The sequence below is a fragment of the Mandrillus leucophaeus genome, unplaced genomic scaffold (assembly GCF_000951045.1).
Source record: "Mandrillus leucophaeus isolate KB7577 unplaced genomic scaffold, Mleu.le_1.0 Scaffold430, whole genome shotgun sequence".
Classification (NCBI taxonomy): Eukaryota; Metazoa; Chordata; class Mammalia; order Primates; family Cercopithecidae; genus Mandrillus; species Mandrillus leucophaeus.
The window spans coordinates 472,880-488,876 of NW_012104588.1; the positions used below are offsets into that span (position 1 = coordinate 472,880).

A 15,997-nucleotide genomic window follows, 5' to 3' on the forward strand; every position below is an offset into this window, starting at 1 on the left:
CCTCTAAGCCACCTAAACTGAGAATTTCTCCCGAGATTTGACCCTGAGGTAGCCTTTCTAAAATGATACCTAAGCATTTTACCTTTACTTTCGTCCTAGAGTAACTGCACCACTGGAAACGGCATCAGAGTACATAGCAGTCACTCTGTGCATTCCCATTTAGAAATAGAAAACCTTTACGGCAAGCTATGGATGTGCTTTTTAACTTAGCCTGGATTTAATGCAAGTGCCCAGAGATATTCACTACCTCCTGTGCCACGATACATTCCATAAGCGACATTCAACTTTGCCCCTACATAAGCCTTCAAGCCCCCTTACATAGGTCCCAGTGCCATGACATGGTGAGTTCCTTGGAAAGTTAGTAAGTTTGGGGCACACAAGTCATTCCTGATTCCTCACATTACTCTGAAAACCATAAATCATTTAAAGTTGAGGCGATGAAGCAACTGTCAGGCAGCAGTGCAAGTTCCAGGGTCCAGTAGACACAGGACTTACCTTGTGAAAACATAACCTTTCAACACTATTCAAAAATGACATCTGAAAACTCATATGATTCTAACTTTTATTATTAGGTCAGAACCAATGAAGTAGCAGCAAAAGGGTCTCTCCTATGATCTGGCTTTCACTGGTCCTCAGGGCAAGGAGGAAACTTGGGCAGGAGATGATCGCTCAATCCCAGCAGACTCTCAGAACCTCACTTGGACCCGAAAGTGCATCTGCTTGGTGGCATTGTTCTTCATTCCTGTCTTCAGCATCCATTTTGATTTCATCCTTTGGACATACTGCATGTCTCGCTCTCGCATAAGAGCCGCTCCTATGATTGGAAGGCGGTTAAGAAATTAGGCAAAGGTCTGTTATTTGTGATCAGAGAAAAATCCAACCTTGGCAGAGAATTCAAAAGGTTAGTTTGGGGTAACTGGGTTCTTGTATTTAAAACAGAGTTGCTAACTTGGGGTCTCTAAACCATGGGCCTCAAGGGTCTCTGTGGACCCCAGAATTGCATACCAGAACTTTTGTATATATACATTTCTCTGGGATTAGCATCTTCAGTTTTCATTATCTGGAAGCATCTATAAGCCCAAAAGGTGAAGCCCCATTAATCAGAAAGGCAGAAGCTATTAATTGAGTCAGACAATACTTCCTGATAAGAGTAAGATGAAGTCAAGTCTCTGCCAGATTCAAGCGGCCACACAGCTCACAAGTAGCCACAATGAAGGAAACTACATATAAACACAGTGGCATTTCAAATGGATTTTAGTCGCCTAGAGCTTCCCAGGCCATCAGAAAGCAGCCCTCCTCTTTTCTCCATAGTCCCCTAGTTGGATAGATGCTTTCCCTGAAGATCTAAGGATATAACCAGCTTCATCCAGCAGACACATCAGAATAGATGTAAAGAGTATTATATTGTTGAGGTTTCAAAGCTCAGCAATTGCAGTGGCATGCTTTACTCTTCTAACTTTTGCTAAATATTCTATGGGAAAAATACAAAAAAGGGGACTGACGGCTAACCTTGACGATGAGCATGCACTATATCACACATGCATGACATTCAACCCACTCAACTCTAAGAGGTAGGTCTTATTACTATCATCTCTGTTTTATAAATGAGGAAACAGAAGCTTATATTAATTAAACTACTCATGCTTATCATATAAGAACCTCTAAGTATATCACATAAGTCACGTTTGACTCCACAGCTCAAGCTATTAACCACTAGGATACTGTCTGATTCCTCTGCGTAACCTCCAGGATAATTTCAACCTTTGGTGATTACTAAATAATTCTTTTTGTAACTATTATCTTCTGAAAAAGTTAATGGTATATAAAATTGCTGTGCCAGGAATATGAAATTTCTAAGTCATAGCACTTTGGGCTTATTGCCTTAAACATATCAAGTGGTAATGGAAGTCCCTGGAGCCAAGAGGTTAAATTTCCCCCAGAGAGGATCCACAAGGACAACATAAATGGGAACAACTTTCCCCAGACCCCTGCTAGAAATACAAGTTCTTAGACTGGTCTGCAGTTGTAAAGATCAATGTACCTGTGCTGCCAGTCCATCCCAGGGCTCTGTACTGCTGAAGTACTCGGCCCACGGCCTTCCGATTTTTGGCAACTGCCACAGCTCTGGACAAGCCAAATCGCTGTTTGTAGTATCTCATCAAGGAGCGATGACCCACTCTGGCACCTGTTTTTCCAAAGAGCAATACTGAAACAATGAGTTGGATAGCTTTTTCAAGGTAGAGCTATAAAGCAAGGGCTTTCCAAATCAGATCTTTTAGTATATCTAGATGGAAAATCGATGTACCAGAAGAAACAGTTGTTCTACCTACTAAAGAAAGATGAAGCAGCATGTAAAATAAAAATGAAAAAGTGAAAGAAAGAAAGCATGCAAGAAAAAGAAAACCAAACAATAGATTTTTTAAAAAGAGAATGGCAAGTCACTGTTAAGTGAAAAACTTAGCATTGTGTACTTACTTGCATACAATCCCCAAAAATACACATAGAAACCCCTACTAATACAGATAATAGGGCCCTAGGAGATAAGAGATTTTTAGCATTTTATATATATAAATAAATAAAAATTATACATATATATGGGAAGATTAAGCACAGAGAGCAGTTCTGATGTTTGGGTCTACAGGCCACAGTCAGGATCTAAAATAGAAATCAATCCACCTTTCCTTTGCTTAAATTCTCTGTTGCAGTGATTCTCCAATGGAGATTTTACCCAGCAAGGGACATTTGGCACTGATTGAAGACATTTTTGGTTGTTACAGCTAGAGGTTACTACTGGTACCTAGAGGGTAGAGGCCAGAGATGCTATTAAACATCTTTAAATGCACAGGACAGCCCCCATAACAAAAAATTATCTAGTCCAAAATGTCAATGGTGCCAAGGCTGAGTAACCCTGACCTATTGCTTCCTAAATGATGGAAATCACCTGGTCAATTTGAATTTTAAAAGATGATTAAGCTGAATGCTGTCTATAGCTTTTGCTTATTTAGTAGGATCTGGTAAAACTATGTGAGTCAATCATGCTTTCAGAAACGAATTTCTAAATTTAATTTTCAAAGTATGCTCATGTCATTACAACATATGATTGTATATCTCATTATCTCATAGGCCCACTAACTTGTAACAGAGTGAGAAAAAAGAAAACAGACTCTGCATATTTCAAATAAAAAAACTATGGGACAAAGGTATTGGCCACCAGTTGGAAATTCTGTAGCTAGAATAATAAAAACCTGAGGTAAGTAAAGGTATCTACTGGAAGAACAATTCAAGGTTCCTATTTAAGGGTGAGGCACATCTGATATATTAATCTAGGGGTGGCAAACTACAGCCAGAGAACCCAATCTTGCCAATCACCTGTTTTAGTTTGTTCTACTGCCACACAGCCATGCTCAACTGTGTAGGTATCGTCTCTCGCTGCTTTGGTGCTTGCTACAACAGCAGAGGTGGGAAGCTACTGCAGAGACAGAATGGTACACAAAGCCTTAACGATCACCTCTGGCCCTTTTCAGGGAAAATGTCCCAACCCCTGTGTCATAAGTTCAGGGGAGATGACCTGAAGGGGGCTGGGTTTAGAGATGACTAATTCCAGGCTCCTTTATAGCAGTGCCTCTCCAAAGGTGGTCCCTAGGCCAGTGTCATCAGCATTACCTAAAAGCTTACTAAATACACGCTATCCTTTCACAAGAATATTAATTAGGACAAAAGCAATCAAATATCTTCCCAGACAGACACAACCATGCAGATATTTAACAACAGCATATACATAAGGCACGATAAAAGCCATTTCCACTGAAAATGAATAAAGGATATTTGGCTAGGTAGAACCCTGTGTACAGTTTCCAGGAAAGGTTTGTATTTACTTATGTAAAGCCATTGCTTTCAGAATCTTTTGTGTAAAACGACCATGAACCAGATACTATAAATATTGTGGAAGTCTGTATTTGCTTTTAGGATCCAGACTTTTAATTTGCATAAGAAAATTACTTTGGTTGTTTTAAGTCCCTATACCTGCCAAAACAACTGGAAAATAATTTGTTTGCTACACAGATATGCAAAAGTAGTTACTTTCAGTTGCTTGTTTTGTTATCATACTCAAGAGATGACAAAAAGAACCTTTTGATTCAAAGACATGGTCTTTGGATACCAGTGTGGATAAAAACATTTTCCCTAAACCTGAAAGTTTTGACAGCGTAACAGTTAACAAAGCTCTTAGACCACAAGAAATCAGTGAGATGTAGTTGACAGATAAAACCGCAAGCTTAAATGGAGGGTCTACAGGAAATTCCAGCATTGTTTGCTGTGATGTTCTATTTATAATGTTAGGTCTGGACACTCCAGGTTTGCAAGGTGATAATGTTGGTCATTAATACATAAGAATTTAATATATTTATATTCTTAAGCAACATGTGGAAATACATCCTACAGAAGGTTGGCCTTTTAAAGCGTCCTTGAAATGGCTTCATTACTCAATGCCAAGGTTTCCAACAGTTGGTAAGAAGGAACTGAAAACAGCATTCAGAGCTACCCCTGCCCTATGCCAATGACAGTAACCACCTGATATTAGCACTAAGTATGATGAGCTAAGGACAGCTACACTTGAAGGCCCTCATCAAGGAAAAATATTTTCCAGAACACAGTGTGACTGCCCAATAAATAAGGGATTGGTTATGTCTAAGTCATGGTGAAGCACGCAACCTGTCCATCTAGCTTTTGACACAGCAGTAACGACTTACGGACTGTCCACTCCTTTTTTTCTTTTTTCTGTTTTTTGGAGACAGGGTATTGTTCTATCACCCAGGCTGGAGTGCAGTAGCATGATCATGACTCACTGCAGCCTTGACTCTTGACTTCCTGGGCTCAAGTGATCCTCCTGCCTTAGCTGAGACTATAGGCACACACCATCACACCAGGCTAATGTTCACTCCTTCTTAACAAACAGCCTTACAATTTCTGCCATCCAATTGAATGGGCCTTTCATACCAACTTACTCCATAAGAGCTGAAGAGCAACGAAGGAAACCCAAAAAAAACCTTCAAGACCACAATCTTCAAAATAAATGCTCACAGTGCCCTCTAGTGGCTACTTTTTGTCATTGGCTTTGAGATAGCCTGCTTGATTTTATTGAAGTCCAATCTGAGCAACTAGATTTAGTGTCCCAGCAGCAGGGGAGAGACTCTTGTTACCCAGTAAATGGACAGGAGATGAGTTCAGGAAGCCTTCCCAGACGGTTGAATCTAGATAAGTTGAATCTTACAAGAAAAGTAGGAATAACAGAGGTTCCACACATGCAAATGCCCAGAGGAAGAAAACTCTATGTGGGTGGATAGAGGAATAGCACTACACACCTGAGGGACCAGTAGAGAGAAATTCAAAGTTACCCTAAAGGCAATGGCTCCCAGGGGAGGAACTACAGAGGGTAAAGAAAATCTACTGGTGTTTTAGAAAGAATGTTTTGGTGGTCATGTGGAAACCAGATAAGAGATGACCAGACAGGAGGAATGGTGACACAGACAAATGAATACAAAAAAATACTGAAAAGACATTTAGGAGTTACTAAGCCATCTGGATATGGGAGAGGAAGACCTCTCCAATATCTTTCTAAGGCTAGCCAAAGCCAAAAATGGGCTTGGCTTTGGCAGTCAAAATGAGTATCTTTTTAGATACCTTAAAAAACTCAATCACCCAGGACAAAGCTGAGGATTCTTTATTTTTTATAAGTTTCAAAAATTTAAAGTCTAGATGAAAACTTCTCTGAAACATCCTAGATTTCTTAAATAGATATGCTCATGTTATGCTAAGTTTTGTAATATATTGTGCTAAAGTAGATGCTAAATAAAGCAAACACTACGATGATCCTACTACATGGTAGACACTGTTGTACTAGGATTGTCTTATTCAATTTATTTAAGGTCTATGGTTATCTGATTCTACCGTTTAAGAAGCAGAAGCTAAGGAGACAACAAGGTAAACATATAGTTCTGGAAAATAAATTATTAAACATATTTCTGATGTTCTCTATGGGTACTGTCACCAGAGAAAGACTAGAAAAGGTTCTCTGGGATTTACGTTTTACCATTGTGTATTAGATAGGCCATGATAATATATTGCATTATAACCTTCTTATCACGGTAGGAAGAACTGTCATCTTCAAAATAGGTTCTGCCTGACCTTTCCTCCTACTGCCACACTCTAAAGCTGCTCTTGGCCTTACAAGGTTATCATTCTGAGCTAAAGATAGCCATCTGTACCTAAGCAGTGACATTCTGTGTGGAAAGGCGTAAGACAAGGCTGCTTCATTGCAGACCTCTCCACCAGCAGGGTATGTTGTTCCTGCCTGCACCATTACTGCAAATCTCCCGAAGTAGTATACGGATATTGGAAAAAGGCTTTACTGATTAGGTATGTGATCCTGGTAAGTTACTCAGCCTCTCTAAGCTTCATATGCAAAATGAAGATGCTGGAATCTAACTCAATGTTGGCCTATAAAGACAAATACATCTGCCTGAATGTGCTAACTGCTCAGTAAATACCAGATATTAAGATCTTATTATCATCTCTACCTTTCCATCCCCTTTCATTTCTGAAACATGTCTTCTGTAGCTTCTCCTATTCTTATCAGTTAATCACGATTCTTTCTTCCTACACAATAAACAACCATGTATGCTTCTCACATTCATGGTTATTCTTCTTTTCACACCTCATGGTGGATAAATTTCCACCGTGAGTCAGATACACCCACACCAATCATTTGGAAGTCTGAGCAACAAAAGGAAACAGGAATCAGTTCAAAGAATAACAGTTACAATTAACAAGAGAAACCTAGACAGGACCAAAAAAAATAGATAAAGACAGAATAGGAAAAGTCTACATCTAAAAAAAAAAAAAAAAAAAAGAAAAGAAAAGAAATGCCTGCTCAAACATTCTGAGTCATAACCCAGAAATGAACAAAAACACTGATCAAATTTAAACAAAACAGCCAACTTAGAGCTGAGCAGCAACCTTCAGGGTTTACACTGTACGTGAAAACCCAAACATATACCTTAAGCTTTATGGTCTATTTCCCTCAGTATGGAAGGTAATTGATGGAGATATGCTTCTCCCTCAGTCCCACTGGCATTAAGCTGTTTATTTTTGACAAATGCACTTACCAGAAGGCAGAATCAATTCCATGGTTTCATCATCATATTCCAAGTTCTTTTCTGAGGGCAACTCTTCAGCCTCACTGGGGTCCTTCCCTTCCTTGTGATCTGGGTAGCTACTCCTGTAACAAAGAAGTTGCACTAATAAATAGACTGATACCACAAATGGAACTAAAAGACATAAACTTTATTTGCAAATGTGGCAAACTTCCTAAGCTACCTAAAAGGGAGAGGGCAGGAAGCAGCTGTAGGAACTACCAGCTAAAAGGTTTTGGGAGAAAACAACTCATTAGCATTTTGTCTGTAGTAGAAGTGAGCAAATGACCTATAACAGAATTCTATTTGTTTTTCCCTAGAAAGGCTGCCTAACAGAGAAGAAAAGAAGGAGAACGTACAGCTGGACATGCAGCTATACTCAATTTAACCATTATAAAAACAACTTATAGCACAGTGCTGTCCAACAGAACTCTGTGACGACAGAAAATGTTCTATCAATATGTCTTTGTGTCTGATACAGTAACTGCAGTCACATGAGCTTTTCAGCACTGAACTTTGAAATGCAGGTAGTCTGACTGAAGAACTGAATGTTTAAATTTTTAATTAAACTTTCCATTTATTTAAATAGCTATATGGGTATACCTAGTAATTACTATATTGGACAGTGCAGGTCCAGAAGAATCTCCATATTCCTAAAAATGTTGACAAATGCTATTCATAGATACACATGAAAAATAATAGGAAGAGTGTACATTAAATTATTAACAGTAAACCACACAACCTAATAAGAAAATAGGCAAATACTTGATCAGATACCTCACAAAAAGATATCCAAATGGCCAATGAATACATAAAAAGGCTCTTGATTGCACTAATCATCATCAGGGAGATGCAAATTAAAGCCACTACACACCCACCAAAGTTGCTAAAATGAAAAACTCTCCCTCACTACAAGTGGAAGTATAGAAAACCACTTTGGAAAACAATTTGACAGTATTTTCTAAAATTGAACATATGTATATCCTCTGGCCCAACTCCTACATATACGAACAAAAGATAACCTATAAACGTTTGCCAAAGACACACTAGAATGATGTGGCAGCACTGCTTGTAATAGCCCCAAACTAGAAACCACTCAAATGTGTATTAGCCTTAGACTAGATGTTGTGGAGCACTGAACAGAACACTCTGTAACAATAAGAACTCTCTCCAACTATATAAAATAGTATGGATGGGTCTCCCAAACAGAAAGTTAAGCAAAAGAAGTCAGACCCAAGAGTACATTCTTTGTGATTCCATTTACATATAAAGTACAAAAACAGGCAAAATCAATCTATGCAGCTATAAGTCAGAATAGTAGTTACCCCTGGAGAAAGGAGGGGTAGTTTCTGGAAGGACACACAAGGCAAATGTCAGGGGATTATTAACATGCTGTTTGTTGATCTAGGTACTAGTTATATTTAAAATTTCACTAAACTGAGTCATGACATCACAAGTACGGTCATCCCTTGGTATCCATGGGGGATTGGTTCCAGGACCTCCCTAGGATACTAAAATTTGCAGATGTTCGAGTCGCTGATATAAAATGGTATAACATTTGCATATAACCTAAATCATTACATGCTTTAAATCATCTCTATATTACTTATAATACCTAAAACATGGTAAATGCTATGTAAATAGTTGTTACACAGTACTGTTTAGGGAATAATAACAAGAAAAATAAGTCTGTGGATGTTAGTATGGACAAAATTTTTTTTGAACACTGTAGTTTGGATGCACAGATGGAGAACCTATGACTACAGAGGGCCAGTTGTATACATATATGTACTTTTCTGTAAGTTTATTCTTCAATAAAAAGTTTCAGGTCCAAAATAAGTAAACAAGTTACCTTGTGAAGGGGAGTGAAATTATAGGTAATTTGTCATTTTTTAGCTGAGTGAATCCACATAAAATGCTTATTAGAACAGTGTCTGGCAGGTAAGCACTCCATAAACACCAGCTTTGTATGTAAAAGCTTTCTATTTTCCAAGTTTTCTTTACTAAGCATTATCACCTTTTTTTTCTCCCCCCAGAGACAGGGTCTCACTATGTCACCGAGGCTGGCCTGAAACTCCTGGCTTCTGGTGATCCTCTTACCTCAGCCTCCCGAGCAGCTGGGACTACAGGCTCATGCCACCACACTTGGCTAACTTTTATTTTTTTAAGGAAAACAAATCATTTAATATTCATTTTTAGGAAGAAAGGCTCACATAATTTCTCATTTCTAGGCACCAACAGAATAAAACTGTAAATGGAATGAAAAATACATCATTTGGACTAAGGGAGAACCAGTTGCATCAGTTACATATTTTAATTCAAACTAATGGTTAAGCAACACCCAGTAAAGAACAACAGTAACAACAACAAAAGGCTAGGGCTTGAAGCTTAGAGTCTAGAAGGAGGAGACAATAAACAAATAATATACAATACACACAATGGCAGTAGGGAATATAAGGAAAAATAAAACAGGATCAAAAGGATTGGGTAGGTGTTATTTTACGGAAGGTGGTCAAAAAAGGCCACATTGAGAAGGTGAAATTTATGTCAATGCCTGCAAGAAGTGAGGGACAAGTCAAGTGAATATCTGAGCGAATACTATAAACAAATACAGCAGCCAATGCAAAGGTCCTGAGAAACACACTTGATGCATTAGAGAAAGAGTTAGGAATCCAGAGAGCAACTAATACAACACAACAGACCCACAGAGGCTCCAGATCATGTGCAGGGCCTTGCAGGACATTATACTTTGGCTTTTACTTTGAGTAAGATAGGTAGTCTTTGAAAGAATCTGAGCAGAGTTTGACCTCACTTAGTGTTTTAAAAGGATCCCCTTAGTTACAGTTTTGAGAATAGAACATGGCGGGTAGTAAGAATGTAAACAGGAGGCTACTGTAGGAAGTCAGGCAAAAGAGGATGGTGCCCTGGACCTGGGTAGGAGCAGTAGAAGTAGTGAGAAGCAGTCAGCCTCTGAAGACAGATAGTGCAAAAGTAGTTAAAGCAGGATTTGGTGATAGATTCTAAAGTAAACATGAAAGAAAACAGAAGAATAAAGGAAGACTACCTGGCATTTGGCTTAAGTAACTAGAAGGACAGAGATGCCATTTACTTACAGGGAGCAGATTAGGATGCATAGCAGGAGTTGATTTTGGACAGGTTAACGATCCCTTTTAGACACAAGTAGAAATATCAAGGAGGTGGCTGGATATCTTCAGTCTATAGCTAAGGGGAAGGCTATACTAGAGATATAAATGTGGGGGTCACGGGCCTGCAGAAGATACTGAAATCTGTGAGACTGGGTAGGATCCTGAATATAACCACAGGATGACAGACTGAGTGCTGGGCATTCCAAGCCTACTGCTGATGGCAGCTGCTTGACTCTATCCATGGTATTTGCTTTGACCACTCTGATGACAACATCAGTCAAAAGGTTATAAACATTGGTGTCTAAAAGGAAACTTGAGAGGGATAAATACTGAAAGAGGATGCTTCCCACCACCAGCAGAATTCATTGTCTTCTCTACTGCCACAGCCTCTAATCCTCCCCTCTCCCTCCTCCCAGTCATGTCCACCAACTGCAAGTCTCCAACTGCAAAATGGGAAATCAGGAAGAAAATGCAAAAGCAAGACTTAAAAGACTGAGACTTTTCTGAACATTGTATCACTTGGACTATGCACACCTGGCATGGTAATTATACACATCTGCTTATCTCCTGTGCTAGCTCACAGGAATTTTGACAACTAGTTGTTCACAAGTACTTAACATACATTTGCTAAATGACATACAAATTATTCAAGATTCTAGTTAGGGCCAGGCATGGTATCTCACACGTGTAATCCCAGGCTACGGCAGGTAGATCACTTGGGCCCAGGAGTTCAAGACCAACCTGGGTAACACGGCGAAACCCCATCTCTACAAAAAAATACAAAAATTAGCAGGGCATAGTGGTGCACACTAGCTGCTGGGGAGGCTGTGGTGGGAGGATCACCTGAGCCCAGGGCAGCTGAGGCTGCAGTAGACCGTGATCGTGCCACTGTCCTGCAGCCTGGGTGACAGCAAAAATCTTTCTCAGAAAAAAAAAAACCAGATTCTAGTTAGGAGTGAACCACCAATGGGATAATCTCACCATCAGATGCCTGGTTTGGGACTGGTTTAGCAACTGTCTCAACTCCTTCAGGGGACAGCTGGTGATCAAGGACTCTCCAAGAACCCAATATGTGAAACCTAATTTCTGTACCTCTGTTCAAGGGGCAAAACTGAACTGTTGATGATTTAACCAGAACAAAAAGAAAAACAAGTCAAACTTCAGTTTGGGTCTAAGGTCTTCTCTTTACTAGATGTGTTAAACTCTGTGAAACTGAGTTTCTCAACTAAAAGAAAGAACTGCTTAATACAGAGGTGTTATAAGTGTTATTAAGGATACATTGCACAGTGCCAAACACATATCCAGCACTGGCACACACAATATCAATGCAAAGCAAATATGACTTCACTTCACTTCATGTTACAAATTATGCTTACCTAAAATCATAGAAGTCTGCAAATTCCAAAGCAGCATCGCCATCTGTGAAGAGCTTACAGTGGCTTTTGTCATTCATATGCGCCTGTACAGCTTCTGTGGAGTAGAAGGACTTCCCTTTCTCATTGCACCACAAGCAAATCTTTCCAACACCAACTTTCTCTCCTAGAAAAATAATTTAAGGAAAAAATATGAAAAAAGCTTTTTGCAACCAATTAAATCTCACTATTTGTCACAACTCAAAAATCACTCACAAAATAAGTGAGCAATTATATCAAAGATTGATGAAAACCGCAAAACTAATGTTCCCTTGAGACCAGTCCCCCAATAATGTGATTATTTCCTCATTAAAAGAAAAACTATTGTACTTACCCAAGTATTTAATCAGTCCCTTAATATCTGAAAGATATTCTATATCAGGAATAAAGAAACTGTGGACTTTGGTCATATGAGCCACATTCTTCATGAGCGAGCTGGAATGATGGGAACAAAATAAGCAGTCCCTAATAGGGATGGCACCAAGGGGTGGGCCTTCCTCAGCCACTTCCTCCTCTGCATCCTGCTCCACCCCATCCTCCATTGCTTCAGTATCCTCACATTCCAATTCTTCGTCAGAATCAATATCTTCCCAATCTGCAAGCCAGAATTTTGAAATAGTAAGTTTAAGAAAAGTAATAGCAAGCAAAGATATCACATGCGGTGATACAGTCCTATATTTGGAGAAACAGCCATACCCCCAACTCCCAAGGACAACTCCTCTTTCAAGATCTCAATTTTAGCTATTTGTTTACCAGACTCATCTGAATGCCTGTGAAATTCCTTAGTCTTTCTTTTCCAGGAAATAGGAGTCTTTTGTTTGTTTCCTTCCTATGCCTTAGAGCACCTAGCCCAGTGCTGAACATAGTTAGGGAGTCTCCTATCTGGGTGAATATATATATATACATTTGTGTGTGTGTGCGTGTGTGTGTGTGTGTGAGACGGAGTCTCGCTCTGTCACCCAGGCTGGAGTGCAGTGGCGCCATCTTGGCTCACTGCAAGCTCCGCCTCCCGGGTTCACGCCATTCTCCTGCCTCAGCCTCCGGAGTAGCTGGCACTACAGGCGCCCGCCACCACGCCCAGCTAATTTTTTGTATTTTTAGTAGACATGGGGTTTCACCATAGCTTGATCTCCTGGCCTCGTGATCCGTCTGCCTCGGCCTCCCAAAATGCTGGGATTACAGGCGTGAGCTCTGGCTGCATATTTTTATAAACTGCTAAAACAATGCCTCTATCTACTATTTCACAAAAGTACTGTGGGGTGTGTGTATGTGCTGGTGGGGTGCTCTATGAACGGCCATGGTTTGAATGCATGTTTCCCTCCCAAAATTCAAATGTTGAAACTTAATCATCAATGAAATGGCACTAAGAGGTGGGGCCTTTAGGAGGTGATTAAGTGAGGCGAGCACTAATCCCGAATGAATGGATTAGTGCCAGGGAACTAGCCCGTCTTTGCCTTCTGCTTCTTCCACATGATACCATGAGAAAACTTCATCTATAGAACAGGCCCTCACCAGACACTGACTCTGCCAGCACCTTGATTTTGGACTTCCCAATTTGCAGAACTATGGGAAAATACATTTATGTTATTCATAAATTACCCAGTCTCTGGTACTTCGTTATAGCAGAGCGAACAGACAAAGACATGAACACCTACACCAGCACTGTTAATAGGATGTGGGATGAGGGAAAGAAGGAATAAATAACTCAGAAAGTCAAAGAGGTGAGGCTGCTGGCTCCAGCTCCACATTTCTGGCTGAGTTGATTTTGATCCCCTCATTCTGTTTTACTCAACTAAAGTAAGTGCAAAACCATCATAACTGGAAACCCACTAGAACAGCAAATAACACGGCGGCTGGTATGACGATGTCCTCCTGTGCGCATGTTAAAAGTTTCCTCATGCAGGCCGGGCGCGGTGGCTCAAGCCTGTAATCCCAGCACTTTGGGAGACCGATACGGGTGGATCACGAGGTCAGGAGATCGAGACCATCCTGGCTAACACGGTGAAACTCCGTCTCTACTAAAAAATACAAAAAAGCTAGCCGGGCGAGGTGGCGGGCGCCTGTAGTCCCAGCTACTCGGGAGGCTGAGGCAGGAGAATGGCGTAAACCCGGGAGGCGGAGCTTGCAGTGAGCCGAGATCCGGCCACTGCACTCCAGCCTGGGCGGCAGAGCGAGACTCCGTTTAAAAAAAAAAAAAAAGTTTCCTCATCCAAAACAGAGAAGGCATCAATTCATTCTCCAAATATGCATTAGGCACTTCTTCTTTTTCCAGACAAGGTTTTAGGCCTTCGAGAATGTATTGAGTGAACTAAACAGCCGAACCTGCTGGCCAGATAAGGCACTTCAGAAAGCATCTAAACCACCTTCCCTCATCATTTTTACTTAAAAGCTCTCAAACACACAAACACACACACCCATCTCGAGTATAAATCTGAAAACTAAAGGGGGGCCAAGTTCCTCTTTACCCTCCCCGCCCAGACAGGGCCATCACCGTCTCCATCCAGGTCCTCTTCCTCCTCACTGCCCTCCTCCTGCTGCTTTGCCAACTTCTTCGCCTGCTGTTCAAACCACTGGAGCCGGGGTGGTTTCTCGCTCGGGTCTCGGTCGTGGGTCCCACGGCCACCAGTCCCCACGGCTACGGCACTCCTGGCCTCCTCTGCAGGCGCTGGGGGCGCCTTCTTGGGAGACAAGGACGGCTGGGCCTTGATGGCCTGCTGGATGGCGGCGTTCATGGCATCCTTGTTCACACTGTCCAAGCCCAGTCCTTTCTCCATGTTCTTTTCATTCATCATCTCCACTTTCCGATTCACGGCCTGCACGGCCTTCTTCTCCAGCTCAACGTGCCGCCGGGACTTGAGGTGGTTGTCGTAGGCGTTGAAAGATGCAAACTTCTTACTGCAAACAGTACAGTAGGTGGCCGAGCCCTTGCTCTCCTCCTCCGCTACGGCCCGCTGCGCCCGCACTCGCTCCTGGAAGCCCTCGGCGGTCACTGGGGCCATGCTGGCCACCTTACGCCGCAGGTTGTAGCGGTGCCAGTCCGTCTTATAGTGGGCCCGCTGCATGTCCGCGTCGCGGAACGCCACCCGGCAAGTTATGCAGGTGTACGTCGCCATTGCCAGGTGAGAACTAAGAGCCGACCACGCCAAACACCTGGTGACCAGCGCCCTGGCTCCACACGACCCTCAGACCTTAACCCGCCTCAGCGGCCTGGACGAGCCTCTCGGCACGCCGACTTCCTGATTGTCACTGAGGAAACTTCCGGCACACGTCAGAAGTTATTTACGACTGGACAGGAAACCCGCCTCTCAGGCTGTGGCCACGCCCCCGCCGCTGTGAGACCCGGGAAGCCTAGGGAACGCAGTGACTGAACCGGACCTGGGTCCCCTCAGTCAGCCCGAGGTGGGTGTTGCTTGAAGGAGGTCGCGCCCTCCCAGTTACCTTCTCTGGTGGTTGCGCCGCTCAGTGTGACGCGGTCAAAGAGACGGCTACGCGAGAATGGGGGAGTGGAGCGCCCGAGGCTGCTTCCGGGCCCTCGGAAGCCCCCGATTAATGAATGGTCGGGTCAGCGACGCCAGGGTCGGGGTTTCTCTGAGGACCGCGCGCTGCACCCGCGGAGCCGGGTGAATGGATGTCGCGAGGGCCAGGGCTGACCCTTAACCCTCGGGGCCAACCTCGGAGCCCTCGCCGGGGGCTGGACCGCTTCCCCGGGAAACCGGAGAGGCCGGGCGGGAGGCTCGGCCTGTCTGAGGCGGCCCTTCGGGCGGAGGACACCGGCGAAACTTGAGTGTACAGAGTGCCGGAGAGGAGCTCCCTGTAGACACACAGTCCGAGCCACGTAGGTAATTCTAGTAGTAGCCACATTTTTAAAGAGTAAAGAGAAATCGGTGAAACTGCTTTTAATGATGTATTTAATTTAGCCCATCCTGTCATTTCAGCATGTAATCAGTCTAAAAGAATTAATGAGATCTTTTACGCTCTGTGATTAGTTCTAAGTCTTGGAAATCCAGTGTGTGTTTTAGAGTTAACAGCCCATCTCAATATGGACTAGCCCCGTGTCAGGTGCCCAGTTGGTTGTGTAGCCTCATGTGTATCGGACAGCAAAGTTCTGCAGAAAAGAACTTCAGGCCAGGCGCGGTGGCTCACGTCTGTAATCCCAGCACTTTGGGAGGCCTAGGCAGGCGGATCATCTGAGGTCAGGGGTTCAAGACCAGCCTGGCCAACATGGCGAAACCCAGTCTCTGCTAAAAAA

At 42.4% G+C, this 15,997-nt stretch overlaps 1 protein-coding gene across 1 annotated transcript; it reads right to left on the reverse strand.

Annotated features, from left to right (window-relative positions):
* Window positions 1–548: 548 nt before the first annotated feature.
* Window positions 549–15,156, reverse strand: ZNF622 (zinc finger protein 622). The gene is made up of 6 exons (XM_011993600.1): window positions 14,240–15,156; window positions 12,083–12,343; window positions 11,713–11,875; window positions 7,164–7,276; window positions 2,042–2,185; window positions 549–814 (listed from the first exon to the last, which is right to left on the reverse strand). The coding sequence occupies exons 1-6, from the start codon at window positions 14,859–14,861 to the stop codon at window positions 687–689; spliced, it is 1,431 nt and encodes a 476-aa protein (XP_011848990.1). The 5' UTR covers window positions 14,862–15,156; the 3' UTR covers window positions 549–686.
* Between the last annotated feature and the right edge of the window lie 841 nt (window positions 15,157–15,997).

Coding starts and splice junctions, on each gene's coding strand:
- ZNF622 (XM_011993600.1), bottom strand. CDS start 14,861: ATGGCGACGTACACCTGCATAACTTGCCGGGTGGCGTTCCGCGACGCG. Junction 7,277..11,712: donor GCAGACTTCTATGATTTTAG/GTAAGCATAATT, acceptor TCTTTGTTACAG/GAGTAGCTACCCAGATCACA. Junction 815..2,041: donor GGGATGGACTGGCAGCACAG/GTACATTGATCT, acceptor TTCCAATCATAG/GAGCGGCTCTTATGCGAGAG.